This window comes from Camellia sinensis, chromosome 14 (assembly GCF_055761805.1).
Source record: "Camellia sinensis isolate YWXY chromosome 14, ASM5576180v1, whole genome shotgun sequence".
NCBI classification, from domain to species: domain Eukaryota; kingdom Viridiplantae; phylum Streptophyta; class Magnoliopsida; order Ericales; family Theaceae; genus Camellia; species Camellia sinensis.
This window is the reverse complement of record NC_138974.1, coordinates 7,407,234-7,419,406: the sequence shown is the minus strand read 5'-3', so window position 1 is coordinate 7,419,406 and position 12,173 is coordinate 7,407,234. Positions and strand designations below refer to the sequence as shown.

Genomic DNA, 12,173 nt, shown 5'->3' with positions numbered 1-12,173 from the left:
TGTAGATTGAAATTTTTCCGCACGTGCTATAAGTTATGTCGCACGTGCGGGGTGGTTTTTTTTTTTTTTTAAATCAAAGTCGGGTCGCACATGCAGGAAAGTACGCCGCATGCGTGAAGACACTTCCACACCTATTCTCGCTCATGCATATAAAGCAGTAGCAACTTTGTGGACTGAAATTTTTCCACACATGCGATGGATTGTGCCGCACATGCGGGGTTTTTTTTTTCTTTTTCTTTTTACCCAAATACAACCTAAAAACATTTCAAATTATCTTTACCTTCATTGCACATCTGAAATAAATATAGCACTTCAAAAATATCAAAATGCTCAACAAATGTATAATCTTCACGTGAAAACCACGAGCAATACTTTTCTCCCTAACAATGTTTGTAACTTTCCCTATCCTCCACCAGGGTGGCAGACTAGGTTGATTTGGTATCCAGAATTAAGGTACATAAAGCTAACTCGACTTATGGGGTTTCCATACAGAGTTCAAGCCAGGGTGGTTTTGAAGCAATCTCCACAACCCTGAGTATTTAAACTAGACTTTAGTCACGAAAATTCTAAACCTTTGCGTTCTAGGCTTTGCCATTCGAACTCTAGTTTCCACCGTCTCCGTTGGTCTGCTAGGAACTCACTACAAACATAGTTAGATGGCTATACCAGACCATCAGACGTCGTTTAGGCACAGCTAACATCAAAGGAATTACACCTTTAGAAGATTTAAGGTCTCCTAGATTCAAAATAATTACGATAGAAGATATATTGGGTCCGTCAAGTGGACAACCTCAATCATCTCCCCTCTCAATACCATCCACATAATGTTTCAATCTTTGGCCATTGACCTTGAAGGTTGTACCATCTTGTGGATTTTTAATCTCAACCGCCCCATGCGGAAAGACTTCGATAACCTTATATGGGTCATCCCACCAAGACAGGAGTTTAACCGGGAACAACTGCAATGTAGCATTAAACAGCCACACTTTTTGGTGAGGCTCAAAGGACTTACAAGAAATGTGTTTATCATGAAATGCGTTAGTCCTAGCCTTATAAATTTTGAAGCTCTCGTATGCATCATTGCGAAGCTTCTCTAACTCATTGAGTTGGAGTTTTCGATGGTCACCAGATTTGGCCATATCAAAATTAAACTTCTTAATGGCCCACAAAGACCAGTGTTCTAACTCAACAGGGAGATGGCACAATTTCCTAAACACAATCCTGTATAGAGACATCCCGATGGGTGTTTTATATGCAGTGCGATGGGCCCAAAGTGCATCAACCAACCTAGTAGACTAATCTTTTCTATCAAGCCTCACAGTTTTCTCGAGGATGTGTTTGAATTCCCTATTAGAAACCTCTACTTGACCACTATTCTGGGGATGATAAAGAGTGCCAACTTTGTAAGTGATCATGTGTTTGTGCATCAATGCCTCAAAAAATCGGTTGTAAAAATGTTTGCCACCATCACTAATTATGGCATGTGGAAACCTAAAACGACAGAAAATGGTTTCATAGAGGAATTTAGCCACAACTTTGTGGTCATTCGTTTTGGTGGCCATTGCCTCAACCCACTTGGAGACATAGTCCATGGCCACCAAAATGTATTCAAATCCAAAAATTGTGGAAAGAGACCCATAAAGTCGATGCACCAAACATCAAAAATCTCAACAATCAAAATAGGGGTCATCAGCATCATATCTTGTCGTGACATAGAGCCCATTCGTTGACAACGCACACAAGCTCTACAAAAGTTATGGGCATCTTTGAAGATAGAGAGCCAGTAGAACCCACATTATAAAACCTTGGCGGCCGTTTTCTAGCTACTGAAATGGCTACCACATGCATGAGAGTGACAAAAGGTGAGAATGCTATGGGTTTCACTCTCAGGCGCACAATGCCAAATCACTTGATTCGGACAATATTTGAGCAATTTCGGGTCTTCCCAGAAATAGTGTTTGACCTGTGAGAAAAATTGGTCTTTGTCTTGCTTAGACCAAGTTTTTGGAATTTGCCTAACCGCCAAGTAACTCACTATGTGAGCAAACCACGGGAGGGTCACTTGTAACACCGCAAAAAGTTGCTCATCCGAAAATAAATCGTGCAAGGCTAAGGGCTCACTCATGTGCTCAATAAGGATTCGGGATAGATGATCCGCAACAACATTCTCGGATCCCTTCTTGTCCCAGATTTCTAGGTTAAACTTCTGAAGGAGTAGAATCCACATAATCAACCTAGGTTTGGTCTCTTTTTTGGTCAATAAGTACCACAAAGCGACGTGGTCAGTGAGTACAATAACTTTTGACCCTAGGAGTACGACCGGAACTTATCAAGTGCAAAGACAACAGCTAGTACTTCTTTCTCAGTGGTAGTGTAATTTAATTGAGCATCGTAAAGAGTACGACTAGCATAATAGATAGCATAGGGTGCTCTATTCATCTTTTGGCCCAACACAGCCCCGACAGCATAGTCTAAGGCATCACACATGATTTCAAATAGGGGCGACCAATCTGGTGATTTCATGATTGGGGCGGTAGTAAGGATCGCTCGAAGTGTTTCAAAGGCTTTCAAACATGCATCATCAAAGATAAAAAGTGCATCCTTAGCAAGTAAACTACACAAAGGACGGGATATTTTGTTAAAGTCTTTGATGAATCGACAGTAAAAACCTGTATGCCCTAGGAAAGACCGAACTTGACACATAGAAGTGGGTGGAGGAAGGCTTGTAATGAGGTCAACCTTAGCTTTGTCTACCTCTATACCTCAAGGGGACACAATGTGTCCCAACACTATACCCTCACGAACCATAAAATGGTTCTTCGCCCAACTCAAAATCAGGTTTGCCTCAATACATCATTCCAACACTCTAGTCAAATTTCTAAGGCATTGCTCAAAAAATGGTCCAACCACCGAGAAATCATCCATGAAAACCTCTAAATATTTCTCCATCATATCGGAAAAAATGGCCATCATACACCATTGAAAAGTCGGTTGTGCATTACATAGCCCAAAGAGCATGCGCCTACAAGCAAAAATGCCAAAAAGGCAAGTGAATATGGTCTTTTCTTGGTCAGCAGGGTACATCGGAACTTGATTATACACCAAGTAACCATCGAGAAAGAAATAGAAGCCCTACCTCGCTAACCTCTCCAGAATTTGGTCAATAAATGGCAATAGAAAATGGTCCTTCCCAGTTATGGAATTCAGTCTCCTATAATCAATTCACACTCGCCACCCAGTAGTGGTTCGTGTGGAACTAACTCTCCATGCTCATTCTCAACAACATGGATGCCCGATTTCTTAGGCACCACTTATGTGGGACTCACCCACTTGCTATTCGAGATGGGGTATATAATACCCGCATCTAACAATTTCAACACCTCTTTTTTTACTACCTCTTTCATATTAGGATTAAGCCTCTATTGCATTTCATGAGAAAGTTTGGTGTCCTCCTCTAGATGTACATAATGCATGCACACGGAGGAATCTATCCCTCGCAAATCAGCCACCGACCACCTTATAGCACTCCGATGTGCCACGAGAACACTCATTAATTGACTTTCCTAATCTGTAGTTAAGTCGGATGCAATTATGATCGGTAAAGTATCATGAGGCCTTAAAAAAGTATACTTGAGTGTGGCCAAGAGTGGCTTCAACTCAAGCATAGGTGGTGTGATTAGAGATGGTATGGAAGGCTCCCTAGACAAAGAAGGAAAGAGCTCAAATCGGGCTTTCCACAGAGGAAACTCCGGTGTAGAAGAGGAATCAAGTAAAGCATTCACTTCCTCAACTGACCTATCAATATTAAAATCCTCAAACCCAAAATGAGCTAAATAAGCCTCTAAAGGGTCCTCTACAAGAATGGAGGGTAAGGCCTCCTTTACTATCTCCTCTATAACATCCACAAATAAGCACTCCTCTCTTTCATGGGGTTGTTGGGATGCTTGGAAAACACTGAGTTTCACTTGCATATTCCCAAATGAAACATCCATAACCTCAATACGATAATTAATACATGCATTAGTCGTAGCCAAGAAAGGTTGACCTAAGATCACCAGGATTTGTTTCCTAGAGCTGGCTACCGGTTCCATATCTAAAACCAAAAAATCAATAGGAAAATAAAAGCTATCGACCTTTACTAGCACATCCTCAATGCACTTTGAGAGACCGGTCAGCCAACTAGAGTGTGACAGTAGTGGGCTTCCACTCGCCAAGCCTGAATTTCTCGTACACAGAGTACAGCAACAAATTGACACTAGCCCCTAAATCTAATAAGGCCCTATCAATGAAATGGTCCCCCATAATGCATGCAATGGTTGGGGCACCCGGGTCTTTAAGCTTAGGAGGTGTGTCACTCAATAAGATGGAGCTTATTTGCTCTGTGAGTACGACCTTTTGGGACACGTGTGTCCTAGATTTATGCTTTTGCATACAAAGGTCCTTCAAAAATTTAGCATAGGATGGTACTTGCTTAATTGCCTCCAATAAGGAGAAGTTGATTTTAACTTGTTTAAAAACCTCTATCATCACTTCCATGGATGCTGCCTTCTTATTAAAAAGGGATGGTGTATCAAGGTATTGGGAAAAGGGTGCCTTAGGCACATATAGTGCCTTAGACTAATGTGAAGTACTAGGGACTAAGTCATCCCCCTTATGTGTTTCTCCCTCACCCTTGCTCTCATTGGGTTTACCACCGTGGCCACCCTTTTTAGCCCTAGTTGCATCAGATGCAACTGGACAAGGCTCTAACTCCCTCACACTTCTTAAAGTGATCACCGCTTGCACCTGTTCATGGTGCTTTCCATTCCCACTCGACCCCTCTTTCCCATATTGACCCTTAGGGTTGGCCTTAGTCTGACTCAGTAATTTTCCCTCATCTCTTATATTCATGTTGTTAGCCATTTGACCTAATTGGGCCTCTAGCTTAGCAATGGAGTAAGTATGGGAGGGAACTACTAGTGCTAACCCCTTAAGTTCTGAAAGAACTTCTAACACCTGAGTCTCAAAGGCCGAGTTGCCTTGAGGAACAGGCGGGGGTTGTGGTTGCCAGTAAGGTTGTGGTGGCCGGTAGAAAGATTGGTTGGCAAAATTATTAAAATTCTGCCTTTGTGGTGAAGAGTTGTAAGAAGTGCCTTGTGAAGGAGGTCTCCATGAAAAGTTAGGGTGGTTCCTCCATCTTGGATTATATGTGTTGGAATATGAGTCATTACCTGGGTTAGAGAAACCTTGAGCCACATTCACATACTCTTAGACTAATTCCAAAAATTGTGATGTTGAAAGGCACTCGCTAAAGTCATAAGCAGGGCTCGTACAAATAACACATGCCTCATGAAATTGAGGTTGTGGTTGCTATGTAGGGGCATGTCCTGAAGCTAATAATTGGTCCATTTTGTGGGACAATGCCTCTACTTGTTGAGCTAACTATAGGTTTTGCCTTACCTCATAAATGTCCCTTGTTTTCAGGGCTCCAACTACTGGTTGCCAAATTTGTCGAGCTGCAGAGGCATTATGAAGGAAATTATCACTTAGGTTCTCAAATAATTGCCATGCCTTGGCATCATTTTTGGACATGAATGTCCCACCACAAGAAGAATCCACTATTTGGCGATGAGGCTCAGTTAAGCCATAGTAACAGGTTTGAACAAGTTGCCAATCAGGCACTTGGTGGTGGGGACATTGTTGGAGAAGGTCACGAAGCCTTTCCCATGTTTCATGAAATTGCTGGCCATCAATTTAAGCAAAATTGGTAATGGCTCACCTTAGTTGGTTGGTCCTACCAATGGAAAAGTATTTCTCCAAAAACTTCTGCTCTAATTGGTCCCATGTTATGACAGAATTAGCAAGTAAGGAGTTCAGCCAATGTTTGGCTTTGTCTTTCAGTGAAAATGGGAACAGTGGCAACATTAGGGCCTCATTGGCGAAATTCTAGATCCTCACTGTAGAGTAAATTTCCAGAAATTCATGCAAATGTTTGTAAAGGACATTATGAGCTAGTCCATGGAATGATGGAATCATTTGGATAGTGTTGGACTTAATCTTCATAACGAGCAGCGGTGGTGTCAGGTAACTGAATGTATGATGGTGATATATATGTAGTAAGTGTGAAGCAATCCTTAAGGGTTCGGTTGGGCCCATTTGGGTTCGCCATCTCTAATGGTTCGGAGTATGGATATGGATGTTCAAGCCTAGGAACACGGGAAGAGGCTCTAAGGTTCCTAAGAGTTCTTTCTAGTTCAAGGTCCAAACTCCACAATTCAGGGCGACAAGAACGGCACCCGTGCATACACCACTCACACACACATACTATGTTCCGACTCTTGTGCACTAAGTTATGAAAGCAAAAGACCAAAGAAGAAAATACTCACAGCAGTTCACCGGAAACACTTTACTCGTCTTGCGGGTGCTTGACGTGTAGACCGTTGTCTCCAATCTCCACTTGAGCTCTCTATGTTTAGCACTTTGATGCTTTGCTTGTGAGTATTTGCTCTTCTTTTTTTTTTTAGCACTTTAGTGCTGCTATTTGTTTTTAAAGTTCAGTTGCACTCCGCTTGCACTTCAATGATAGCTTCACTTGCAAAAACTCTGCACACTTAGCAACACTAAAATATAAAATCCTAAACTAAAAATTAAAAAAGAATATATCTTTAAATTACTTAATTTCGCAAGAAGTCCTCGGCAACGGCACCAAAATTTGATAGGTCATCTCACACACCAAAAATAAACACTAAACTATACCAAATTCCTTAGAATAGTGGTAAATCCAGGTATCAATCCACAGGAACAAACAAAAAATTAAACTAATTTAATTGTTAAATTCCTAATTTAATTTTAATTAAAAATATGATGATTCATAACCTAATGATAATTAAATTAAACAAAGCGAATAAACTAGCAATTATAAATAAAGATGAAATTACTAATTTTGAGAAAACCTAGGTTAATGAATTCACCACTAGTTACATAAATAAGACTTCAATTTGAGACTCAATCAAATAATACTTCGCAACCACAAGCTCAAAGCATTTATCAAGAGAATTAACACATTTAGTGTCTAGGCACGAACCATCTCAAATAATACGAGTTGTTTGCTCTAAACTAGGATAGCAACACGACTTGTCCCTCGTAGTATGGCTCATCTCATACCTTGAACATGAAAGAATAGAAAAATCATTGTATGGAAAACATTCAACAATCACAGAAACCAAAATACTTGAAGAATTAATGAAAAATTATATCTGAAAACTTCTTAAGAATCATACAATTGTCCAAACCATTACATAAAAGAAAACTAAAAAGAAAACCTATTTACTTGGCTAGGGTTTCATCAAAACCCTAGAAATAGGAACCTAGCCACTCATGGAGAAGTGGGAAAAAGTAAAAGAAGAAGAAGAACCCTTCATGAAAATTGCCCTTGAAACTTGAGAATCCCCTTTTTCCAAACCCTAGCCTCTCCTCTCTCTTGGAATTTTTTAGAACCCTAATCCAGCCTTTTTTCTGTCTTTTTATACCTTTTCTATTTTTTCCACATTCAAAACATCAAGCACGTTTCTCGAGGTACATCCGCACGTATAGGAAATACCACTGCACGTGCAGCGATGGTTCTACACATGCGGAAATGGGCCTCCGCACTTGCGATTTTTTAAGGCTTTGTTTGGCTGCGACGAATGGGCCACATGTGGGAGAATAGTCCTCCACACGTACATGAAGCATTTTTCTCTCAAATTTCTGCATTTTTGCTCATTTTATGCTCCCACTGTGTCCAACCCAATTGACATTAAACATGCAAAAAATATATATAATCTGATAGGTAAGTAGGGTTAGGAGATCCTAATTATTGACCTCAGTGTTGTACAATTTGGCCTCAATCAGATTGTAAAATTATTATTTGGGTTGTTTTTAATGGGAAGGGTGAGTAATTTGTGTCTGACCATTTACATAATATTTTCAAAGTAAAATGAATAAATTTCATCGCACTATTTTATTATAATAATTTCAAACATAACAAACAAAAACAAAGCTAACTAATTTCCATTCAATAAAAGTCTTGAGAAGCTAAAACAAAATAATAAATAAATAAATAAAAAAGAATGGGATTTAAACTCTAAACTAGGGGCACTACGAGCCAATCCTCTTGAATGGTCTATCCTCATGTGTCTCGACCCAATCAATCTCATGCATAAGCCACTAAATGAATGCCCTCGATAGCCTGCAACTGGAACCCTTGTCTATCATCATAATTGTCCCATCTTGCCGAGCTTTGGCATTTGCCTTCAAGTGAGAAGCCCGGAAAGCAAAAGAATGAGGGTACGAAGGGGAACCCAAATGAGCCACCTGTTCACGCCCAAATTGCCATAAAATTCGATATGGGAAGTACTAGACCATACAAGTCAGGTCAACTACTTCTACGCTTGAAAATCGAGGCATCTCTTGAGTCATAGCTAGAAGCACTAACCAGGAACAACGCCAAACTATATCTCTGTAAGTCTGGGAGCTTATTCAATCATACCAACCTTCACTGGAAATGAGTATGGTATGATATTGCCAAGTAACAGGTAGAAGCTACTCACACCTTTAATTTCTCCATCAACCACATCTAGAAAAAGAAAAGGGAAACAAAAGAATCAAAAGGTGTCAGATATGAGCAGAAAAAGTTAGTTGGGGTGTTCAAAAATAGAAAAGAGAGGTAAAATATGAGAAACCAAATAAGATGGGTGGTACCTGAAGCAATAACGGACTCCCCACAAAGTTCGCAGTCCTACTAGCCTAAACCTCATCCAAACCTATTAGAGTCTCTACTAAAACCAGCCTCATAAAGCTCCCCTCATCCCTAACCTGCTTGGCCACATCAACCAAGATGGGTCTAACTATCCCGTTACTCAACATCACCAAGAAGCAAGCAAGCAATCAAATACACAGAGCAATCTATCTACACTCTTAGAACTTTCGATCCCTCCAATCTCGCCTATTGGTGAACTTATCAGCTAAAAAGATGATTGACAACTCATTATTATGAATGCAAGCCTTAGCTTCACCCGTAAGCAACCTATATATCTCTCAAAGCAACTTGGGATAGCCTATCAGAGGAGTCGGTCGTACCAAGTCAACCATCAGAAGACACTCTAGCAAAGCTTCGAATTCCTCAAAAGTGGGGTACAACTCTTGATGACCAAACCTGAAAACATGGACGTTTAGGTTCCAAAACCAAGACGATGCACTAAGGAAAGGAAAGTCAATGTTCACCTTGCAAAAAAGAAATATGGAGTTTAGACCATAACTACGAAAGTTGACACACTCAACACCATCCAGACTATCCATCCATATTAATAAACCATTCTAGGAAGACATCGCTACAAGTAAAAGATATAGAGCAAGGTTTGGTACCAGAAACTATTTAGAAGGGACTTGTGTAAAGAAACCTTCATGCAAGATAGAGTATTTATAGGCCAAAATAAAGCAATGGCGGCTTAAAGTAGCGAAACCCTAAAACCTAAATGCCATGACCAGTTGTGCGTACGTACATAACTTGTGCGTACACACATCCATGGTGCGTACACACATCCTATACTAACAGTGGAAGTTTGGCTCATTCAGGGAATGCCACTTTAGAGACAATAGAGGCATTCCGGTATCTATGATAGAGTCGTGTTAGTTTATTAGGTTGTTTGTATAGCATTTTTGAGTTGTAATTTTGTTTTCTTTCAGTCGTATTTAAAGAGTTATTATATGCTCTTGTAATTCTTCCAACCCTTTAATCCACTAATCAAAAGGTGTATTTATAGGTCAGGAGATGCCTTGCTCCACAATTATTCCCATGAGAATTGTGGAGATGGCACCTTCCTATCTTCTAGAAACTGCTTTATTTTCTGCTAGTGTTGGCCGACCGACCAAATATTTTTCAGCCATAGTTTTAATGTACGACTATGCCAAAGTTAGACAGACATGCATTAAAGTTGTACAGCTGAGCATATATTGCACAACCAAGGAGGGTATTAAAACTATTTTGGCCAAAACAGGTTTGAGGTTGGAATCCACTTTCAAGCATGGCTTTTACTAAAGATATCAAAGTCTTACTGTAGACACCCCATTTTAACTGACACTAAGACTTCGAGCGCTTGTAAGCCTCCCGATAATGAAACGGTAATTACTTCATCTTTAGAATGATTAAGGTTATTTGGGGTTGCTGTATAAACCTAATTCAGCCAAAAATTAACTTTTTATGAAAATGACCATTTTATCCCTAGACCCATTTTTAGCCAAAAATCAACTTTCTAACCCCGAGAAAGAAAGGAAAGCTCAGTTGTTTTTTGATCAAAGACATTTTCCAAAATTAGTACTCGATTTTATTAAAAACATTGATCAGAAAACAATTCGAGCTTACTAAGCAAGCCAAGGGCATGGTACCCTGCACTTGTGCATACATGGATGGCATGTGTACCGAGCAAGAAGTGCGTACACATGTACTTTGTGCGTGCGCACAACCTTTATGCATGCACACTTCCAAGCATAGTAGAGCTTGTTTTAGAAACTCAATCTTGGCGCATTTTTAGAGGGAGGCGACAAAAAGAAACAATGGAAACCCAAGGGGGTGCTCTAGAACCTTTCCCTCTATCTATAAAAGGAGTTCCTCCCTGTAGCTAGTTTTTCGTGCTCCTTGGAGGGGTTTAGTCTCCTCGGATACGATAGTGTAGACGTCCCTCGAACGGGCCGGGAGGGTGAGTCCCGTTCTGTTCAAGCGGGGGTCACTACAGCTCGGACTCTCAAATTGTCACGGTTCTTAAATCTTGAACCAAAGAGTCCAAATCCGGCAAATCGTTTTGAGAAAACAGATTTTTAAAAAAGAAGTGTCAAACATGGACTGCTTTGCCAGATACAGAGTCGCCACCTAAATATTTTAAAATGTGGGGAATTTAGAAAACCCTGACTCGGTGCCAAAGGCCACGTGTCCGTCATCACCAAAGTTGCCTCGGTTCGCAAACTTGGGTACGATTGGGGAAGGTCAGCTATGAGCACCCCCTCTCGCCCGATCCGAAGATCGGCCTCTACTAACCGTGATATCCGTTTTTGAAAACATTATATGTTCTTATTCCAATTATTGACCTAGAATCACTATGTTATGCGCACAGCAAACAAGTATAGACTAGATTGTCTAATTTGGAAATAAGCATTGCATATCCGTTTGTTTTGAAAAGCGCTTTGGAATTTGCTACTCGCAAGTAGGCTAAAATACGGATTTCAACGAGTTTTTCCAACTCAAACAATCCAACCTTCACCCACAGGCATTCAAACAATTTATCACATAAGCATCTAGCCACATGGTAAGCATACTGTCATGATAGCATTCACACACATGCGAGATGCTAAAGCATTTTAAAATACTTACATAGTACTCCGCGCCAAAACAAAGAACTTGTTAGCAGATATGCATGATCCAAGTCCATGTTAAGTGCCTAATGCATCGCATACAACATGTTACTAGAATAGGCTCGGTTAACCTACACATGGCATGTGAAATGCGATTAATTGATGCACGTATTCAATTTGGGATTGGAATACAAATGCAGTTAGCATGATGTACCAAGCCTAATGCATGCAATACAAATGCATGAATGCACGTATGCATAGCATAAGGTATGCTAAATTAAACGTGCCCTAATACTAACCACCAAAGCAGGTAAATAAAAGGGAAGAAAGAAGTGGGGATTGGAAGACATACACACCACTCACCCACACTTATGACAGATTTGCCCTCGCCCGGAGGGACCAAATAAATAATACAAATTAATTAACTACGCAAGCTAATTAAATATTACAAATTACCTAATTAATTAACAAACTAATTAAGCTAGGAAAAGCAGTAAACTGCCTCGGGGGGAGGGCCAGATGCAGTGCGTGCTCGGGTCTCGCTCGGAAGTGCACGGCCATGCATAGGCTGCCTCTCTTTTCCTTCTTTTACTCCTCTGGAGGCTGCCAAAACCTCGGGATTGCTTCTCTGGATACTGGAAGACATCACCGGCCGAGTGGGATTACTACTGGCAATGATATATAGCTACCGGCCATTGGTGAAGCTATCGGCAGAGATATGAGTGCCGGTCGGCAATGTACACTGCCGGTCGGCAAAGAATGCCTGCAGAACCTGCAACTCACAGCAGCAGAGGACAGAACTTGCATGGCAA

General features: G+C 40.6%; 2 protein-coding genes across 2 annotated transcripts; both read right to left on the bottom strand.

Annotated features, from left to right (window-relative positions):
• Positions 1 to 791: 791 nt before the first annotated feature.
• Positions 792 to 1,235, bottom strand: LOC114316768 (uncharacterized). Its single transcript, XM_028263443.1, has one exon. The coding sequence runs from the start codon at positions 1,233 to 1,235 to the stop codon at positions 792 to 794; it is 444 nt and encodes a 147-aa protein (XP_028119244.1).
• A 60-nt stretch (positions 1,236 to 1,295) lies between these two features.
• Positions 1,296 to 4,536, bottom strand: LOC145806782 (uncharacterized). Its single transcript, XM_082904593.1, is given in 4 exon segments — positions 1,296 to 1,491; positions 3,631 to 3,795; positions 3,916 to 4,155; positions 4,157 to 4,536. Coding segments are annotated over 4 exon segments (981 nt in total).
• Between the last annotated feature and the right edge of the window lie 7,637 nt (positions 4,537 to 12,173).